The sequence below is a fragment of the Thermobia domestica genome, unplaced genomic scaffold (genome assembly GCF_964235325.1).
Source record: "Thermobia domestica unplaced genomic scaffold, izTheDome1.hap1.1 HAP1_SCAFFOLD_1037, whole genome shotgun sequence".
In the NCBI taxonomy this organism is placed as follows: domain Eukaryota; kingdom Metazoa; phylum Arthropoda; class Insecta; order Zygentoma; family Lepismatidae; genus Thermobia; species Thermobia domestica.
In genome coordinates this window covers 42,213-64,453 of record NW_027656747.1, presented here as the reverse complement: position 1 = coordinate 64,453, position 22,241 = coordinate 42,213, and the positions used below count along the sequence as shown (strand labels likewise).

The 22,241-nt window shown below is 34.2% G+C and overlaps 1 protein-coding gene across 1 annotated transcript in view; it reads right to left on the bottom strand.

Annotated features, from left to right (window-relative positions):
* Positions 1-560: 560 nt before the first annotated feature.
* The window catches only part of LOC145677556 (putative sodium-coupled neutral amino acid transporter 11), a 59,962-nt gene continuing 38,281 nt past the window's right edge, over positions 561-22,241 (bottom strand). The window contains exons 5-7 of the mRNA XM_081748035.1: positions 13,509-13,670; positions 8,743-8,990; positions 561-5,451 (exon numbers count right to left, since the gene is read on the bottom strand). Coding sequence (XP_081604161.1) covers positions 5,182-5,451; positions 8,743-8,990; positions 13,509-13,670 — 680 coding nt within the window. The 3' untranslated portion in view covers positions 561-5,181. The remainder of the gene's footprint in view (positions 5,452-8,742; positions 8,991-13,508; positions 13,671-22,241) is intronic.

Genomic DNA, 22,241 nt, shown 5'->3' with positions numbered 1-22,241 from the left:
GTATTGCTAAACACCCAGATAGACATCAGCATTCAGCAGGAGAACGTTGTGTTATGGTGAAAAGAACGAACAGCATGTTACAACAATACCAAAAAAGACATAACATATTAAGATTTTTCTGTATGTGATATAAATAATATGCTTTATTTGAATCGAATATTATCATGACAATAAAATTGATATAAAACAACGGCGTTAATTAGCATTTGCCACGTTATTTTTATTCACATTCCAATCTCTGACAACAGAACCTAAGATCCCGCACATCATGCCGTATTACGTTATTTGTATTTATTTTCAGCCAAAGAGCACTTCACACAAAAACGAATTACGTGTCATGTAACCAGTTCATAAAATATGAATATACGGAGACACGATGTTTCAGTGGTAAATCGCTCTTTGGTACTTAACTCGCTACTGGTTCGATTCTACTTCGTGTGCGCTTGTGGTGCATCAACCAGTAGTCAGGATTTATCAGAATTTCCTGTTTATTCTCACAGTCTAAATTCCATCCAAAAAAGACATAACATTATTAAGATTTTTCTGTATGTGATATAAATAATATGCTTTATTTGAATCGAATATTATCATGACAATAAAATTGATATAAAACACGGCGTTAATTAGCATTTGCCACGTTATTTTTATTCACATTCCAATCTCTGACAACAGAACCTAAGATCCCGCACATCAATGCCGTATTACGTTTATTTGTATTTATTTTCAGCCAAAGAGCACTTCACACAAAAACGAATTACGTGTCATGTAACCAGTTCATAAAATATGAATATACGGAGACACGATGTTTCAGTGGTAAATCGCTCTTTGGTACTTAACTCGCTACTGGTTCGATTCTACTTCGTGTGCGCTTGTGGTGCATAACGTGTCTGGATTTTATCAGAATTTTCCTGTTTATTCTCACATTCTAAATTCCACTAATTCTTCGAAAATAATTTATTTTCTATTACCATTTATATTCTTTACATAACCATCGAATATTACTCTGAATATCGAATTTCATTTCATAATATTTCAAATTCATACGTGATTTACGAAAAAGTACCAATCATAGGTATCAAATGTATCATTGAACACAGCACAAAATCCCCGCAAGCCAGTCAGGACAGTGCAGACCAGTTTGATTACCTGTTATAAATCTATCTAAATATCCCCAATCATGGAAACATTACTTCGTTTTGAAGTTTTTGCTTGATTTCAGTTTTCTTTGCCATGTGCTATATGGGTCCAGGATTATGTCCACAGGGTTAAACCACACGACAAAGTGACATTTAAAAACTTTTACGTGGATATTTTATCGTAAGAATTTCCGAAAGACTGAACATTGGGAACAACAAGCTTTGGCAATTGGAAAAATTAACGTATTTACATGTCACTCCAATTGGTATTAATCAACTTTTATATTTATGCAATCTACATAATAAGGAAATCATGGCAATATTGAAGAGATGGATTAAAGTTCTTGAATTGGACTGGATAAAAGTTATTCAGTAATCATTCATATGTTCTGGATGTTAGGGGAAAGTTTACGAGTGCCCAAAGTTTTATTTATTTATTTTTCTGTCTAGTTGTCATGACTTATTGACAATCGATTGTATGATGGAATATATGTAGAATATGACTTTTAGCACGATCAAAAATTGTTTATAAGCTTACGTGCATGATCTAGAAAATCGTGGAAAAGAGTTATATTTGGTAAGTTAGTGTACATAGCAGTTCTGAATGTTTTTCAATAAAGAGGTCGAGATGTTATGCAATTACATATTTCAGCCTAAAGTTAGTCATTAAAAGTTTTCATGAGTTCAGTGGCTACTACATTCCACAAATGAGCAATTTGTGCTGATAGCAAAAATGTTTTCAACAAGCAAAATTAATCTGCTGCAAAATAAGAACTAATAAAACCAGAATCATGGCTGTTCTACCTATATCCGCAGGAAAGTATTTCCTGCAAACCTCAAATCATTATCGCAGACCAGAAGTTCCTTGAATGCAATATTTTCAGTCGAAACAAACTTGCACATGACAGAGGTGACCACATTGCTGTAGGCGCATTGATCGATGTGAGAGAAGCGCTCCAGTCCAAACGTCAACTCGATTGCCGCATAGATATATACATTATCTAATACGAAAATCAAGTACAAAATCAACATATTTTAATATATACTAATTTATATTTATCAATTCGTTTTGCTTTCTTTACACATTTTATTGTTCTCATGAAAGCTAATTTCCTTGCAATAATTTTATGTTATCTTCGTAGATCACTGCTCTATTTAACGTCTTCATTACAGATTTATCTAAGTACCAAGTACACCATTTTACAGTCAGAAAGCTACATAAATAAAAATGTAAAATTGGGTAAACTGACTTGAGAAATGCAAGTTCCTTATACACAATTACCGTCAATTTACAACGAGATCGAACTTTACAAGATTTGGAATGTGTAAAAATATGACTAGTATATGATACAAAAAAACTCGTAATTAAAAAATAAATAAACATCAAATTACAAAGGATTTTTTTTCAACTCAAATAGGAATTTTGAAGCTCATGTTACTTCATTCCTTTTTTGCTTGCTCAAATAAATGGTTATTAAAAAATCAACTTATAACCAAATTTAGCTGAGAAATGCACATTTAAAATATCGGATTTTTACAAAATTATAATCATTTACATAAATATATTGTGGAATCATCATAAATTACTCCAGTTTATACCCAACATTATATACGAGGATGGCAAAACATAACACTTCTTCGTCATTTTCTGACTTTTTGTTTCGGCAGTTGGTTACACTGAGATCTATATGCTACAAAAACTTGATACGGACTTAATTTAAAATTCCCTATCTAGCAGGAGATATATATATATGTAAGATTGTAATTTGCTTTCTTGTAAAATATCCTATCATGCTTTGGCATCCTTGTATAGATATAGTGTCCTTAACTTTTCAGGAAAAATAAATTAAATACGAAAATGAAATCAATGTGTTACATCATAACACAAACAACTGAACAGTTTTAAACTGATCTTTGAGCATAGTACCCGCCTTAAACTGGGTTATTATAATTCATTTTATTAAACTACGTATTCTAAAGGGAAGGAGAAGGTTCAATATTTCTATACGAGGATGGGAAAACACTATATCGAAGTGAAAACTATATTTTATATAGGCATTTTTTAAGTAAGTCCTTTCAATTTTTACAGTATATAGATCTCAGTGTGCACCAGCTACTGGAGCGAAAAATCAGAAAAAAGCCCAAAAGTGACACATGTATTGCCATCATCCTATAGATTTTTAATTCATAATGACACATGTTTTGCCCTCCTCGTATATAATAAGTACATAATAAACTCTCGGTAAACACTTCATCATATAAAGAGGAGAGGAAGTAGGAAGAAAGATACTAAGGAACAAAAAGAAACTTTGAACGTCCACGTGAACGGCATCGTGAATACAGTTCAATGCTGAACATAAATAACAAATACCGAAACATTAGAATCTAAAACTCTTAAGAGTTCTCAAAGCGTGAATTCTTGTAACAGTGCCCAGATTACAGTTCTCATTATTTCCATATAACGATAAAAACTTTTTATCTCATTAATTATCTCATTTTGAACTTTTCAAAATTTCATAAACAATAGAATGAAAGTCTCGTTTGAAAAACCATGCAAACGAATGTTCTAAATATAGTACAGTTGACCAATTTACTGATTTTCAACATCCAAAATAATAGTTACTCTGTACTCTAATTTTAAATAATAGCGTAATACTATTCAACATGTAAAAATAGTACTAGAGAAAATATATTGCTCATTATGCATTTTTCACCTAGAATTTCTTACTCTGTAGTTGGTGTGGTGATATGAGGGTTCTGATGTTCTATTCATGCAAATTCTCAAGAATTAAAAAAGTTGAGTTCTCAGTGAAGGCCACCATTAAATGTTACTTCAAGCAATTCGTCTTAAGTTCTTGACTTTTAGTTTAACAGAAATAATAATTGACAAATTCAAAAAAATCAAATATTTAAAACAAAACCCTTACGAAATTTAATGGAATCGTTCCCTCGTCTCCCGTCGTACTTACATAGTAATATCAACCATTACAAAGTACAGAGTCTGCTTTCTGATTGTTCGATAGAAGACATGAAACTTACAATGTATTGAAGAAGGAATAGATCGCTATACTTACGAAGTTTTATCATTCAGAAATAAAGACTACTCCAAATTGATAATATTAATCAAACTAAGAAAAAAAAAAAACTTGCGCAGATAATCTAAGTAGGCTCCACGTCACAGAAACAGCCCACAATGAACGCTTGTAAGTTGTTACCCGACGACAGGTATTGTATTGCTCTTGCCTTTCCATGCATCTTTCACAGTATGAGAGGATACAGACGTTATAGTAAAGTGTACAAGTAGTAAAATTTAATTACTATAGATCTAACAAGGAAGCTGCATCTACGATCATTTTCCTTTACAAAGTCTTATCTCGGAATACGATAGAGGCGAAATAACATTTTCTACTGAGTCAGAATCATACTTGATCACCTATGCGCCAATACACATTCGATTGGCATAAGAAAAAATATTACAAAATAAACTGGGAACTGAAGGTAACTTTTAATATACTGAATAACATTAAAAAAATAGGACTTATTCTATTATCTATATAACACTTTTAACACTAATTCACAATTCTTATAACTACCAAAAAACAATAGAAACAAGAAAATAAATACATATATATATGCACATTCCTTGCATAAAATTAAACTATAGGATATTTCTCAAATAATACAAGTCAATACAAAAATAAAAACTTTTTTTCAGAAGGATGTTTGTTCTATCACAGAACATTAAATAGCAGAAACATTCCATCAAAATTATACATCTTTGGTATAATTTTTCATTTGCATAAATGCGAATACTTATCACTTCATATACATGTATATATATATATATCACAAGGCATTGTGCATACACACATACACCATGTATTTACCTATCTATTATATATAAATAAACATCCATAAATGCAAATGTAGATCACAATTTCAAGGTCACATGAAAGATTATGTATATTTTACACTGGGAAGATAAAGAATTTGTCATGTTTACAACGTAACTATATACTTTTCTGCTTAAAGAAGATTCCTTAGTTTAAATTCTGTAAAGAGATGAATTATAGTTAGTAATATTATACAAGTTATCTGTGTCTAAACAGTAAGGCATTGGACGTCCATGGCTGCATTGACTCACCTGGTCAAAGTTCAAAATTAACATAGTAATACCTATGACGGCTACTAATATACCAAAGATTACGGTTGCTAGGGCTGGCAACTTACGTCCAGAAACCAAAGATCCTTCTTCTAACTTACAGTAGCAAAGCGCTGGTAAGATATAAGCTAGAGGAACAGCGGCTAACACTCCCTACAACAAAAGAAATATAAATATAATTAACATTTCAAAGTACACAGAACAAGAATATACAGTTTGAGTACAAAAACAGTTCCTGGTTTGGAAAGGGTGTAATTAATACCAAAAGTACTATTCCGCTCAAACTTTCACGGAAGTTACATAAACTCCTAAAGTTTTTGGTGATATTGACTGGATGGTGATTTGGTGGATGTGCGGGAACACTGAGACGATAATCCAACTCTCCAAACACATGTTATGAAGCGTATCCGGTGTAACAAGAGTTTATAGCTGGACTAATGAGTTCCTGAAGATCTGGTTCACGTACCTTCATTAAACACAACCCTAAATAATCTTCATGGGCGCACCAGTACAGGTATAAACTCCATAGAACCCCGGTTACGTTTCAGAAGGTGCGGTTGAAGCTGGATTCTTATCTCGAGGTTTTCTGCGTAACAGGTGGCACGCATATCGCGTGTTTGTAATTCTAATCAACATTACCAAAACTATGAGTTTATGTAACTACTGAAGTTTGAGGAGAATAGTATTTTGATATTAGAGTTATACCCTTTTCGAAACCAGGGACTGTTTTTTCGCTTACCCAATATAGACTAAAAATATATACAACTGTAAAATATTTGCATTTAAAATTATTCTATAAAATTAATAACTACTTTCATTCCATCGTTGTCTGTTAACACTATATTCCATTATTTTTGTTGCACCGTACAAAAATAATCTGTTCGACAAAGGTATCTCTTCGATATGCTGCTCAGCTTCATCGCAAATAATGCCAGAGAGTAGCGCTATCTTTACCTAAAAGTTACCTAAGGAAAGCAACATACCATAATCGTTTCTGTTGGGTAATTTATAGCACTGGTGTAAAGATCAGTGGAAAGCTTAGTATGTAGTAGGATATTTAGCTTCCTCTGCTACATTCATTCCCCCCCCCCCCCTCAATTTGCTTAATTTAATAGAAATCTAAATAGTGACCATCAAGAGTTAATATTTGTTGTTCTTCAAGTTATTGTTTCTTATCGCGATTTATTCTGGTCACAGGAGATACCATGACTCTAATGAAAGTTCTCATGCCTAAGTTCCGAGTTCATGTGGAAAATACGAGCTCGATTGTCGGTGGGAGCTTACGTGTTTAGTGTACCAATTAAACTGTACGCCCGTATCTTAAGTATTGTAGTTTCAGTACTGGAAAAGAACATTAAAATTGAAGTGAACGAAAGGTAGCTTGAAAAACTAGCTTCATTTGCAGTATACCGTGAAACAATTAGACATTCTAGTAAATGAATTAATAGACCCGATTTTTAAAATTAGCTCCAACCACCTCTTAACTACTATAAAAAATTATTCTTATAAGAGAACATTTCGAATGTAATTGAATGGATCAAAATATTTATTCATTCAAGGTGATTCCAAATATAGATACGAGACAATTTTACGTTGAAAATGTTAATTGATAGAAGCAGAGTACCAAGACATTCGCCTAGTAGGACTAAAGGAAAATCTCAGCCAGGATACCCGGCCGCGGGATTCGAACGTGGGATCTCCTTATGAAACAAGATCACTAACAGTCCATATACGCTGCTCGTAAATACAAGCACGACAAGTGCCCTGGAACAAATTTTAAGCAAATAAGCATAATGTTCCGTGGTCCGTAATATAAAATTTAGAAGCATGGATGAACTGAGGATATAGTCATATTATATATATATATATATATATATATATATATATATATATATATATATATATATATATATATATATATATATATATATATATATATATATATATTGTAATATCCCACGTGGTAATGTGTACAAACAACACTTTATGCTTGTTTATAAACACCACCACATGGTTTTACGTCAAGATACTACGCACCACGTGGATCCACTACAACCAGCAGACGACGGACTTCTGGCTCCTCCCACGAAGCAGACGACGACATCGGAGCAGCAGCGCCACGGTAGTCTGGGGACCTATAAATTCGGCAGCCGACAGTGGACCAGTGTTGTCAGATGGCGGGAAATTTCCCGCGAAACGGGAAATTCTTAGCATTGGCGGGAATGCGGGAAATTCGTGTTAAAAATGGGAAATTCTGTCAACATTTTTCTTTTCATGTCGTCTCTTTCTAACTCCTTGTGTACATGGAATATGTCAAAGGGTCAAAACAACCAGAACAGCACGAAATGTTTATAAACCGAATCAAATTGAACTGATTAAACGCGCCAATATCCATTTTCTGCACGGGAGAGAGGGTTTATGGCCCTTTGCTTACTGTATTTGATGTGGCTAGTCATTCACGGAATATTAAGGTGAAGTGAAGAAGAGGAGGGAAGAATATAATGCTTGGAAGTAGCACACACACACACACACACACACATACACAGACGTGTATATTTCTCTCTATACCAAATAAACTACAGATAGAAAGATGTTCCTATGATAGATTTCTTCTCCCGCAGGAAAAAAAAATGTACTTCTGATTCATTGTTCATTGTCATTTGATTTTAATTTGAAATTATTAAAATAATGATTAATTAGGTTAATATTCTTTCTTGGCGGGAAATTTTGAAAGCGATCGGGAAATTTCAGGGCTTTGAGCGGGAAGTCTGTTATTCTGAATCTGACAACACTGCAGTGGACCAGTACCAGTTCTCTGGTGTCCCTCCTACTGTTTACTTCGGAACATTAGGAGTAACCTAACCCCAAGCCTCTAGTCTGCTTCGGGACTCTTGGTTTTTCCTTTCACTCGGCTAAGCCTGCTTCGGTGCTCTGTCGGGAATCCTACACTCAATTGCTTAGCCTGCTTCGGGGCTCTGTAACCACTAACTTCCTCACTGCTTGACACGGAGCTTTGTGGAGATCCTGTCTGCGACCTCTCGGTCAAAGACTACCTGTTTCTAACCTCACAAGTATAGAGAAAATATCTTTGTAGTATTTCTGTAAAATACTTTTTTTAGTGAATTTTATAATAAAAAGCCGGTAGTGGGAGTAGATTCCGGACACTTTTTATTACCTCGCTCTACCTACATCCTATATGGGACATAGTTTTACAATATAATATCTATGTGTCTATAGGAGATCCATACAATTTCCTTAGTTAGCAATTAGCAATTTCATCTATTTATATTTACGGCTACACAATCATTATTTAAGTTGAAACAAGAAATTGTTATTTACTATGTTAACTAATGAACTTTACGCATTTACATAACACTATCTAAACATGTAGTATTTTAATCATTCCAAATAGTCAAGAAAATACGATAAATCGCTTTTACTTACATTTAGTTCCAAAACAATTCCCAAGCAGTCTGTGGTCATCGATATAAGATAAGTCAAAATTATAATAAACAGTGTAGTTCCAGTGTGACGGTACCAAGTATCTTGCAAATGTAAAAGAACCGTGTTTTCCAAAACTTCTCGACAGACGAAACATTCGATTGGATATGTGAGCAGAATGGTAGTGCAAAACATGACTCTTCCAACATTCATTAGATCATCATTCCAACAATAGTTCTCCATTAAGTCTCCTGTAACATGACATTTGATAGCAAGTTTAAGTCATTTAACTTAAAAGTCATTTAAGAGCAAACTTTCTGTCACATGACATTTAACAGCAAACTTTCAGTTGACTAAAAGAGTGATAAATAAATTTATATAAATAAATACAATGTTTAGATCTACGGGAGAAGTTTCCATTGAAAAAAGCCTTAGAAGATACTCATAATACTCGATTATATTAATAGTTTATACTTTGCTTGAAATATCACGAAACTATTTCGAACTTCTGAAATATTAAATTATTCCTTCTACCATGATTAAAATTTACTACAAACAGATTAGACTAATAATATTAAAGCGTATGAGTAAGCTAATTAATCTAATCTTACTCATACGCTTTAATATTATTGCTCGGTTACATGTGCCGGGTATTCTCAATCTACACGAAGGTATGTTTTTGGCGTCCTCCTTAGCTTCATCTGTACCAAATTGTGGTAATCACATGTAGACCATTACATTTATTTTTGGAAGGGTATAAAAATAATTTGTGAAATAATAATTATTTTTGAACATTAGTTGTAAAAGATGCTGACTTTGCTGTGTGAAAAATTACATTTACATTATACATTTAAAGTTACATTTCATTTATCCCTTGATATTTAATGTTTATTTCTGACATCTACAGAAATGTGTTCTTTATATTAAGTACTTAATTTCACGTTTAAAATATTCAAATTCCAGCGTATTTAAACTTATTTTGAACACATTTATTTAGAAAACTGAAGATTTGGAACAATTTTATAACATCCATTTCCTGAACGTAACCGAAGGTTACATATTATTTAATATGGCAAAGCAATTGGAATTCAATCTACGAAGATTAGTTAAAACATTGTGTATTATTCTTCATTTGTTTGCTATGATACATATATACCGTGTTCTAGATAACAGTATTAATATTTATTAATGTAGCTTTATTTATGTTAGGCTATACATGCTCCGAACATATGAATAATAATCTGTGTGCTACAAAGAGTTTATAGGCCTGGCATGTCTTCAATATTTTTGTCCATCTACTGACTTATCCTTCTGTAAAAAATTACTAAAAACGTGCCATATTAAATATCTTTTGATTTTCTTGTCACATTTAAAATATTTAATTTCGATTATGTTGTCATTATTTTCGAATGAATTAACTAGGTTTATATAAAATAATCAAATCAGAAATATTTCATATAGTATTTGACATCTTACAGGGTGGTCCGTAAGTGGGCGTACCCCCCCTTTAGATTCAACAGTATAGTGTTAGTTACGGCAGAATGTCTGTACTCAGTTACCTTGAAGTCTTAAGAGTCATAAACATCAGTATGATCACCATCCATGTCAAAACCAGCTGAATTCAACGCCAAGTTCTCGCAGATGTTTTGCGGAGATACTCCGGAGTCACGAGAATGAAGAAGTGTTCCACAGCTGCTCCTAATTCCTGCGTTGTGTAATATCGAATGTTTCTTACTTGTTGCTTTATGAAACCCCAGAGAGCATTGTCTGGTGTCAGATCGGGACTTCTTGGAGGCCAGGCAAAGGAAGCTGGTGAAGATGCACAACCTTCCAATCCAGCGGCCAGGAAACGTCTGATTTAGGTAATTGCGCACCTGAATCGCAAAGTGCGCTGGTGCTCTATCCTACTGTATCACACGTGTCTTTGATACCATTCTCTTCCAGTTAAGGCACCAATCATTCATTAAGCATTTCCAGGTAAGAATGTCCATTAACATTGTCTTCGAAGAAGTAAGGCCCAAAAATGTGTGTTGCACTCATTCCAGCCCACACCGTTACATGTGGTGGGTTTCTCTCCATCTCTTTGTAAAACCGAGGGTTTTCCTTACACCACATTACAACGTTCCGAGAATGCATACTCCGGTAGATAGCACACACGTCTGTGAAAAGGATTGCACCTCGGGATCGTTTGGAAGGGAACGCCTTAAGGAGAGTTCTGCATGCCTCTTTCCGTGCATCCGTATCGGCGTCACTCAGTTCATTCACATGCATTGGACGGTAAACCTTCAATTTTAGACCTTTTATGTGCCTTATCATGGTGGTTCGAGGAATATCAAGCTCTGAAGACCTTTTACGTGTTCATTTTGAAGGCGACTGCTGCACTGATGCTTCCACTTCACGGCACGTTTCCCTCCGTTTTATCGGTCGACCGCCTGGGGGAAAGTCTTTCACACTGCCGGTAGCAAATGCACGTTTTCCCCACCCGCAACACTTGTTTTTCTTGGTGGATTAATACCAAAGCAGTCTGTAAATTTCGCTTTAACACTTTCCATGGTGTCACCTGTGTAACGCCTTTCGTGAAGCCAAACCGCAACAACTAATCTTTGTTCAATGCTATATGGACTTTGATCACACATTGTTGATTACTCCAACTTCACTGCAAATAACTATTACCAAGCAGAAAACAGCAGAAAACAAATGAACATGGATAGCAATGTTGCCAGAAAATACCAAAGCAATGTTACCAAACAAATGTGGATAAAACCTAAAACCGTCAGAAAACACCACTTAGGGGTACGCCCACTTCCACCGTATGTATTTATCAACTGACTTGTATATTTCATCACGTGACTAGTGAAAAAGCTGTTCTGTTTATAAGTTCTTGTAAAGCTTTTGAGAAACAGAAATTACAAGAACTTGTGGAATGAAGAATGTGGGAGGTAATGGGAGAACTTCGAGAAAACCCACGCACACGGTGCTTGTCCACAACAAGGTTCAATTGGTGGGAGCAGGGTTTGAACCCGGGACCCCATGCATCAGAGGTGAACGCTTTATCAATGAACCACCACGGCCCCAACATCAATCTGGGTAAGACAATAAGCCTATTACAATGAGCAACTTGATTTACATTTTTAAAAAATAATAATCAACAATTACAATAGATATATTAAAAAAAAAAGACATCTGCACCGGTGTTTCAAAAGAATATATTGCATCTCTCTTCCAGTATACTTCAGATAATAGGACTTGATAATACTGAAAAATCTGAAGGCACAACTGCAATATAAATAGCGACATTTTTATTACTACGTGTTAGCATCTACAAGTAACTTATAGTTTGCAGAATATGTGATATTATTGTATTTTAACATGAATTAGTGAATTAACAAATTAGGAACACAATAACGTCAATACAATAATTATGAATTAAAATATACTCTTTGTGCACAATATTTTATCATACTTGGTCAAGTTTCTTTCCGGGTTTTTTGAACATCGCTGGTTTCAAAGTAAAAATGAAAATGAAATCTTTCAGTTCAAAGTCCCATTACGCCTTTTAGGGTAAGGGAGACGTATGATTAAAGCAAGTGAATGAAGAAGAATTGGTGGTCTGAGAATATGGGAGAAAACTGGAGTACCTCAAGAAAACCCACGGCAACTTCCTTGGCCAGAGATAAAACCAGGGACCCCACGCACCAGATGTAAGCGCTCTACCACGACTCACCGTGTCCCCCTGTTTTCAAAGTAAATGAGGAAAACGGTTTTCTTACATTTTCGACCAATCCAGAATACAAAAGGAACATTCATCCATTTTCGCCCCACAGATTCTTTCTGCTTGCTATTAAAGCCGACTGCTCAATATCCTTCAACTACTTTCCAATGTTACTATCCCTATATTCGTTTTTTTTTTCCTCTTATACATAAACTGTACTACTTGATGCAAGTTTTTATTTAATTTAATTTTCCAACGAAGATTGTAAGCCTCACGAAACAGATTCCAAATGTTCGACTTTATAGTGTAATGGCACAAGTAAAATGCAAATATTGAGTCCCTAAAATTATTCTCTCAAGATCTTAAAAGAAAAGCCGATTATTTTCTTTTATATGTTGTAAGATGTAGAAAATTATGATGGTTTTCATTTTCAACAGAGACTTGATGTTGGGACTAATGGAATCAAATTCATAGATTGATCTCTGTAAAGAACGAGCGTATATCATCATGTCTATATCTGGAAAAACTTTGTTTTAATTAAGTTTTTGACTTTTGGCGAAGAACAGCGAAAGGGAATATTACATTCCTAATATGTTGGTTTGACCGTAGACCTCGATCTTTTTTTTTTTTTTTTTTTCCACTTCTCAGAGAAGATTCTGATATTTTAGTAACGACAAATTCATGTATTCCAACGTCAGATCTAATGATACAGAAGTGTTCATATCTGACTTTTGAATAATTAGCATTGATCGCGGGAACTAGATGAGGACATAGGAGCTGTACAGTTATTTTACTAACTCTTTTGACAGCACATATCCTGAAAACAAAATTTATGCGTGAAAGTGTAGATCGGATGATGAACGTAGTTCTTTATGCACTAGTTTAAATGCTTTCCTGGGTAGAAATGAAAACAGAAATTCGGAAGTTTAAAGTGTAATGAAATTATACTACGAATTACAGTAATATCTTCTTCCATCAAGAACAACTTTTCCCTGTATTTTCCAATGTTGTACTCTTAGAGTTATTTCCAGTTCATCTAAAAATAAATTCGTTTTACCTTGCGAATATCCTGTGAATGTGCTGTATCCAGCTACACCGAACAGCAAGGCTACTACTAAGGAAGTAAGCACTGAAGCATGTGTGACTGTGTTCCAACGCTGTTGATTTGGGTGTTCAATAGATCCATAGATCAAAAATGTGTTATGGTGACACATAAATGCTGCAAATAAATGTAACATACTGTATGTAAACCTATAATTAAAAAAGCAGATATTTAAAATATTAGCTGAGCACTTAACAGTTACGAAAGCATAAAATATAGTACTATTCCTAAATTGTAGTTTTGTTTTTAATTAGTACAGAGCCCAGATCTAAGAGAGAGAGAGAGAGAGAGAGAGAGAGAGAGAGAGAGAGAGAGAGAGAGAGAGAGAGAGAGAGAGATAGAAACTTAAAATCTTGAACGAAAGAACATTTTTATATCAGCTATTAGCTACTGATCAACATTTCAAAACTTGTTAACCCACTAACCCCTAAATGATCCAAGGTCACTAAGATCTGAAATAGGGATGGCCATATCCGGATAATTTTTTATTCGGATATCGGATAGAAACTTATCCGGATTTGCAATATCCGGATGACGGATAATATCCGGATAGCGGATACCGGATAATATCCGAATAACGGATAATATCCGGATAACGAATATCCGGATAACGGATGACGGATAATATCCGGATAACGGATGACGGATAATATCCGGATAATGGATTTATCCGGGTGATGGATAAAATTCAGATAACGGATGGCGGATAATATCCGGATAATGGATTTATCCGGGTGATGGATAAAATTCAGATAACGGATAGTATCCGGGTAGTAGAACATTCGGATAGCGGATAATATACGGATGAAGGATAAAGGATAATATCCGGATAACGTATATGGTTTTAAAAAGATGATATGGGAGAGGGACATATCAGTCTATTCTGCTTATGGAGGTATTAAAACCATCGGGCAGTGATTTTTACCTTTGAAAGGCATTGCTTCTTAAAATGTTTCCTAGTAACTTCTAATTTTCATGTTGTTGTTGTTGTGTGGCACGGTGGCTCAGTGGTAGAGCGCTTCCTCTGGTGCGTGGGGTCCTCATTGTTTCAATCTCCGGCCAATTAAGTTTGTGGTCGACAAGATCGTGTCCGTGGGTTTTCTCAGGGTATTCCCGTTTTGTCCCACTTTTCATTCCACCAGTTCTTCTATTATCATTCACTTGCTCTAATCATCTCCTCCCTTAGCCTAAGGAGCATAATTGTGCGACGTTAAACTCAAAGATTTTATTTATTTTTTCTTATGTTGTTCTGAGATTTTGACAAAGAAGATGGGAAAGTATCCCGCATCTGGTATGTTCCGCACGAGTAGACTATATATAGTTTTATTTTAAGTAAACTTTTAAAACTTCCAACTCAATCAACATTTGTGTGTGGCCGTTTAACTCCGGAAACCTTATCCAAGTGTTACGAAATTTCGTATCTTTCTTCAACTTTCCGAAACAACCCCATTTTAGGGTCTACATTTCCCAGTCATAAGAATTTTAATATCAGTAAAGTCAATTCCACTCCAGAATAAAATATTTAAAATTATTCGATTTTGATAAAACATTGTATCACGTATTTTAGGGCGTCAACATAATTCCGATCAGTTTATTGCAAAGACAAGTGGATAAAATCCAAAGTAGGTAATATCCCCTCAAATTTGGAAGCTTCCTCATTTAAATTATATGATAAAAATTTCTAATAATTCTCACCAAATTCTTCTAATTATGACAAATGACAAAGGATTCTGTTCTGATGCAGCATGCCGCATATTTTCTTTAATGCTTATCAGTCATCCCACTATTTGAGGTTAAAGTCTCTCAAAAATATAAGAGTAAACTCCCAAATTAAAATTAAAATATGTTTCACGATAATTTTCATTTAAAAAAAAAAAAAAAAAAATACAATTTCACTTTGAAGAAATATGGCACATATAGGCGCTACTATTTCTTTTAACCTCCTGAGACCTGACCATTTATTTGTCAAGAACTTTTGATGAAATTTTGTGTATTAGGTATCAATAGACCCAATAGTACATCTTTAAAAACAATTTTATCATACTGCTTTCCTATTGATCGGTAATGGGTCGAATTGTATGCAGTACTTTGGATCTCAAATTGCTATGTACTGCATACAATACACAAAGAAAATTGTATATTTCCCTTCGTAATATAAGCATAAAATATGTAAATCATTAAACTTGAAATTTACTTCACCATGTTTTATTTTCCGAGAAATTATTCAATCAATGCATCTGGATCAGATGCGTCCATAATCCCAATTGTCTTCTTCCCGCCTTCAGCAGACAATAGAGCCACCTGTAGGTAAAAACAAAAACCAGCTACCTTTTCTGCAGTAATTTCGACACTTCCCGAATACAATAACCGAGATTCGGGCATGTTCTTAAATATTCGTAGTCATGACAGGTGTTCGAAAAACGTATTGTATGCAATACGCAGGGTCTCAAAGGTTGTTTAATGATTTCCATTGCATGAAGATAAAGTTAATAACAAATAACAGGATATCTTATACTTAAACATGTTCCACGAGAACTTTCGTAAAATATTTGAATTTGATGGACTATGGATTATGTTTCTGGGGCTTTAAATTCATCCTGAATGAATGTTTTTATAAAAATCAGTGAAGAATAATAGAGTACTTCTTCTTCCCGCGATCTATACCTATGTATTATTATATAAAATAGTAGAAGTTGGTAACTTCACTATTCAGGGCTCGAAACTTCCCGAACAGCAGGCTAAGTAGAAATGCGAGTATAGTGGATATCTTCTATTTAACATTTCTATTTCTAATTTTACCTGCAGTAGTTTTTTTTTTATTATTATTATTTTTTTACGGGGTAATAACAAAGAATAGTTTGAGGCCATAACTGGAAAGAGGCAGCTTAATGATTTAATGCTTATTAACACGAATGGTCCATTATAAAAGGATTTAGTCTAACCTCATCAAAATGCGGCTCTGAAGTTCACCCAACACCCAAGACTCTTTAAATTCAGTAGCTATGGTCAAATGTTCCCACTTTGACTTAACTACACTCATCCTTAAACTCATGCCATCAATCGGATTCACACTGATTCAACCTCACACTCGCATCTTCCTTTCGGCATCACCCTCACTCAACCTCACGTTTACATGCCAATCTGTTCTAATGCTTACTGGACCTCACATTCACAGCATTACTTCGAATATTCACATAATGCTCACTCGCCTTTAAGTCGACAATTGATATCTCAGTCTGACATCATACTTGCTCAACTTCACCTCATAAAAATCCGACATCACGCTGACTTCATTTCAAGAATACTTATACTTAATCTAGTACTCACATAATTATTGGGTTGCAATTGAAATAAGAGAAGGATTAACGAATAGAAAGAGAGTTAATTTCCCCAATTTCGTTTTTCTTTATTTAAGTAATATAAAAAGAAAAAATGGAATGAAATATTTCAGTTTAACGTTCCACAATTATGCCCTTTAGGCTTCGTAACTTTTTTTTTCTTTCTTTAACTGGACACTACGCATTACAGAACAAAGCTCTAATACTGAATCCCGCAGCCCAGAGAAGAGAATCAATTCATCCAGTTTTATGAAAGCATTTTAACGACAACGTTTCTTAAAAAATACCCGGTTTTCAGGAAATATCGCATATTATTTCCTTTACGCTTCTCAATGAGATTTACTGCTCATGGTTGATATCACTCAAGGGAAAGGGTACAAAGTCACACCAATAATAAATACATAGCAATTCACATCAATACTACTACAAATAATAATAATAATAATAATAATAATAATAATAATAATAATAATAATAATAATAATATTGATATTATTATTATTTGGAAGGTAAAGAGTTACTGGTGTTTGTTGAATTCGCAGCTGGTAGATCTTGCATTTTCGTCTCATATAGAATCGGTGCAAAAGTAGGATGGTAATCTCAATCAACAAACCAGCTAACATTTTAAAAAATCCTATCTGGTTCATCACTTTTTTAAATATACGTGATAAAGGTTAAATTTTCCATAAAATTAAAATAATCAAAGTAAAATATATTCACTAGGGAGGACAATGTGATACCAATATCAATAATATAAAAATTATATTTTCTTTATATAGCAGGGATTTCTTTTTCTGTGCTTTCGCATTTCCGCGTGCATTTAATGTCCGCCGTTTTAAGTGTAAAAAGGATTAGGGAAAAGAGGGATCCCTATTTACCCTAAAATGGCGGACACAAATCTTATCATTTATATGTCATGACTGGACACTGGATGAGATATTGAAGCTAAATAATGCAATACGCAATTGATGAAAGGTAAGACAATGAAAATGTCAAAAATCCGCTAGCTTGTACAATGCGGAGCGTCAGTACCTTCTTTATTTTGTATTTACCTAACCTATATATTTTTTTCAAAAAAATTGAATTGATTTGAAGATGGAAACAAGAATATATTATAAACATTCAAATACGTAATACGATCAGTAAATGACAGTATCCATAATTCCTCCCACTTGTTTAAATTTTATCCTCGCAATCAAGCAGAATGAGAACTACATTTTTATGATGATTACCGGCACCTTTCATTGCGTCAATAAAAGCACTGCCTAGGATTATCCTCAGCCAGTGATATGAATTTCTATAGCGGAAAAATATATAAATAAACAAACAAATATTCAGCTTTGTATATAGACATAAGATATGAAGATGGCAGAATATAATAAGCCACTTTTTGTCCATTTTCTGCTTCTCGCTCCGGTGGTTGGTAATATGGTATGTGGTGGAAAAAGTTTATAAAGTCTTACCGTTATTTTAAAAAAATGCTTATTTAGCTGTGTAGATAGACTTATTTTTCGTTTTCACTGGTGTACTGAAAGTATTTTAAATTTAATGCATAAAGTTGAAATTCCCTTGAATGTTCAACTACACATCTTGTGTATGCCATCCTTTATAGAACTTATTTGTTTCATACTTTCATTCTCACTTTTAATTTCTAAATCTTAAAATTTCTACTTTTATACGCAGGAACGCCTGCAGGGCTTTCTTCCAAGGGGTGGCAAAGGATCGATTCCAAGGGAAGGGGCAAAGACTGACACCCAAGCACAGTCACGAATGCACACACATACTGCATTCACGAATGCACACGTATATGCGTTCACATAATACATTATACAACATAACATTTATTAAGCATTATCCTCATTAACTACAGTAAACAAACTATAATACAGTAGTATTAAATATAAAATATATTAAATATTATATAGTATGCGAGAAAAGATTAGTATTATTTGACATGTATTTACAAGAACTAACACCCTTCGAAATTCCCGGGAGGAAGGGGCAACTGTATATTTGATCCTCTTTGCCGGGAGCTATACCTATGTCTCTATTATAGATCTGTAGAAATAACCAATTATCTTTATGACAATTTTTATAACTGTAAGATTTTGTTCTCGCCACTTTAATGTGTTTTGCATACATTAGAGTATATGCCAATTTTCCTGCATACTACTGATTTTGGTCAGAAAACAACACTACATTTGATTTTTGAGAAGATCCCCTCATTAGGAATATAATATACTGATAGGATGTTCACACCTGCTAGAAAGCTCCGTGGTTTCACGGCATGTGAGTTTGAGATAGCACACTTTTGATACACGGAATCTGGGGTTCAATATCAGGTGGAAAGTGTTGAAATTGGAAGCATTATGACGGTTCGGATTCCACCTTAAAATTTAAGTCCATGTCTCATGTAGCCTTGGGAGTCCGCGTTGGCTCAGGGGTATTTACCCCTGGTGCATGGGGTCCTTGGTTCGATTCCCGCTCGCGCCAAGTGATCTTTGTGGTGGACAAACACCGTGTGCGTGGGTTTTCTCGGGGTTCTCCTGTTTCCTCCCACTTTCTTCATTCCACTATTTACTTCATTTTCATCATCGCCGTCTCGTTTAGCTTCACCGGCATAAGCGTGGGACGTAAAACAAAGATTTCATTTCATTTCATATAGCCTTGATGCTGAAACGAGCTTTAAACTCAAATCCAACCAACCTAATAAACAAACTTGTCTCAATTTTAGATTTGCAAGTCTTACTGTTGAAAGGGAAGTGAATAGGAAGAAGTCTTTTTGAAGATAGAAGGCTAAAAATTAGTAGAAAGAAAACAGAATTCTCGTTAAAAGGAGAAGGAAATTTGGAAGTAAAGGTTACCAGAAGAACAATTTAATGAAGTTATTTTTTTTAAATTAGGTTCAACTGTTTCCAAGAATTTTGATTGAGACTTGGCAATAACGCACAGAATGCAAAGGGATGTCGAAATAGGAGGAAAGTATAAGTCGTTTCGTGTGACTGCAGAATCACATAAAAGAATAAAGTAATGGTTTATAAAAAAGTGGTTATGCCAGCAATGATATACGGAGCAAAAACTTGATTAAGAAAGAAGGCACAGGAAAACAAATAGAATGTTACCGAAATAAAAATGTTGTGGTGAACATGTGATGGAATAAGAAGAGACAGACTGATGAATGATAGAGTAAGAGGAGCAACCAAATTTATATACATATCTAAGAAGATCCAGGAAAATAGATTGCATTAGAATGGCTAACTAATGAAAAGAACAAACGACTATGTAGTTAGAGAAGCGATGGCAATGGAAGTGGATGGAAAGAGAGGTAAAGAGACACTAAGAATGAAATGAATGGACATGATTAAGAATTACTTCTGGTGGGAGGATTCTGGGACAGACTTTATAGAGAAAACTTAAGAGAAACGTCGAAAAGATTGAGAGAAAGAATACTAACTTAATTAAAATTTTATAACACAGGCTTCTCGCAAGTTTACGATTTCTATGGACTAATAGCTACAACATTTATTTTTGCAATGTACTCTGAGATTAGACTCTTATTAGAACAAGATCAAAACTCCGATCTATCGAGTACTTTGAATCGGATCCCATAATAAAGATTTAGCTGGAATCAATGGCGCACGCAAGGAAGGTTCGAGGTTTAATTCCTCTTGAGTAAGATGTAATGCAGGAATTTACATTATTAGCGTTTAAGGAAAAAAATGTCGAAAGATGAGAAGTCTACTAATCGACAGATCTCATTAAACGGAACAAAATAATATGGGTGAGTGTAAATCCTCATGCGTAGTTTCCGATAAAGCCGAGAAAACTAATTTGTTTGTAAACCTACAAATGCATGTTGTATAGAAACAGTAATCTATTAAGAAGTTCAGCTCTAGGTTACGATGTATTTGAAAGCGTATGTGTGAAAATATTAACTGTACCTATATCAACGGCTCGGCTACCACTGTGAGATCTTACAGCAGAACAACAATACTCAGAAAACTACTTGGAGTCTCATCATCGGACTACAATGCATGAGGATTTGTGTTGAAGGAGAAAATTATTGTAAGTAACGGATTTTTAATTCAGTTTCTTGAACAATATGCACCTAAAAGGTAGAGACGGACCAGTAAGGTTTAAATAAGGAGAGCCTTTGATACAATTATTGCATAATTTTTTAATAAGCAAAACGGTGCTACATTTAATAATCTGGTACAGACGTAAATCGTCTGGTATTAAATCTAATATGATCAGACATTTGCAATAAAATGTAGATAATCATATAACTTCTAGATATAATAAGTTGTAAATAGTTTCATGACTCATTACTCTAATTCGAAAAAATGAAATGAAATCTTTGAGTTTTACGTCCCACAGTTATGCCGCTTAGGCACAAGGAGACGGTGATGATGAGTAATGAATGGAATGGTGGAATGAAGAAAGTGGGAGGAAACGGGAGGACCCCGAGAAAACCCACACACACGGTGTTTGTCCACCACGAAGTTCACTTGGCGGGGGCTGGGATCGAACCCGGGAACCCTAGCACCAGAGGTGAATGCTCTGCCACTGTACTCTAATTCGAATTAATGTAAATAAGCTTTAGGTATTGTAAAGCTTTAGGTATTAGGCTTAGTACAAACTAAAATTTCTTTTATCTTTGCTATTCATTTAAAAAATTCGAGGAAATAATAATTAATAATAATAATAATAATAATAATAATAATAATAATAATAATAATAATAATAATAATAATAATAAAATACAGTTTTAATATCATGGTAAATATAGACATGGCTTAGATATGTTTGCATTATGATAAGACTCTTCATTTTAGTGCAATGTTCTAATGCAACTTTCTTCTTTCTTTTTAAAAGTAAGGAGAAACAAAAACAGTAAAAAGTGTTAAAAAATCATCTTGTATTATTTTATAAAGTAACCATACAATAAAACTCCTGTGAATTTCGTTATTTTAAAATAGTAACACTAGTGTTCAATATTTTTTCGGAAACAGGGAGCTAAATCCAAATTAGCAATAAATGTGATTTTATGACAACAATAGTATTACATATCGAATGAAAGAAAATGTTTGGGTTAAATTTCCTGGAGGGATGTGGGTGGTCGTAAGCCATACGGTCCTCTGTAAATACGTCTCTGAGAGTAATTCCCATCATTTCCCTTACGGATCCGAAATAACCCCAGAAAGATTTTTCTGGAAGAAACTCTGGCACATACAACTTTTAAACATTGACTACATTGAGATAAATGAACAAAAATCTCGCTTGACCTGAAAGGAAATGAGATTGAGTGCATTAACTCCTCTCCTTGATCAAACCCTGAGAACGTGACTCA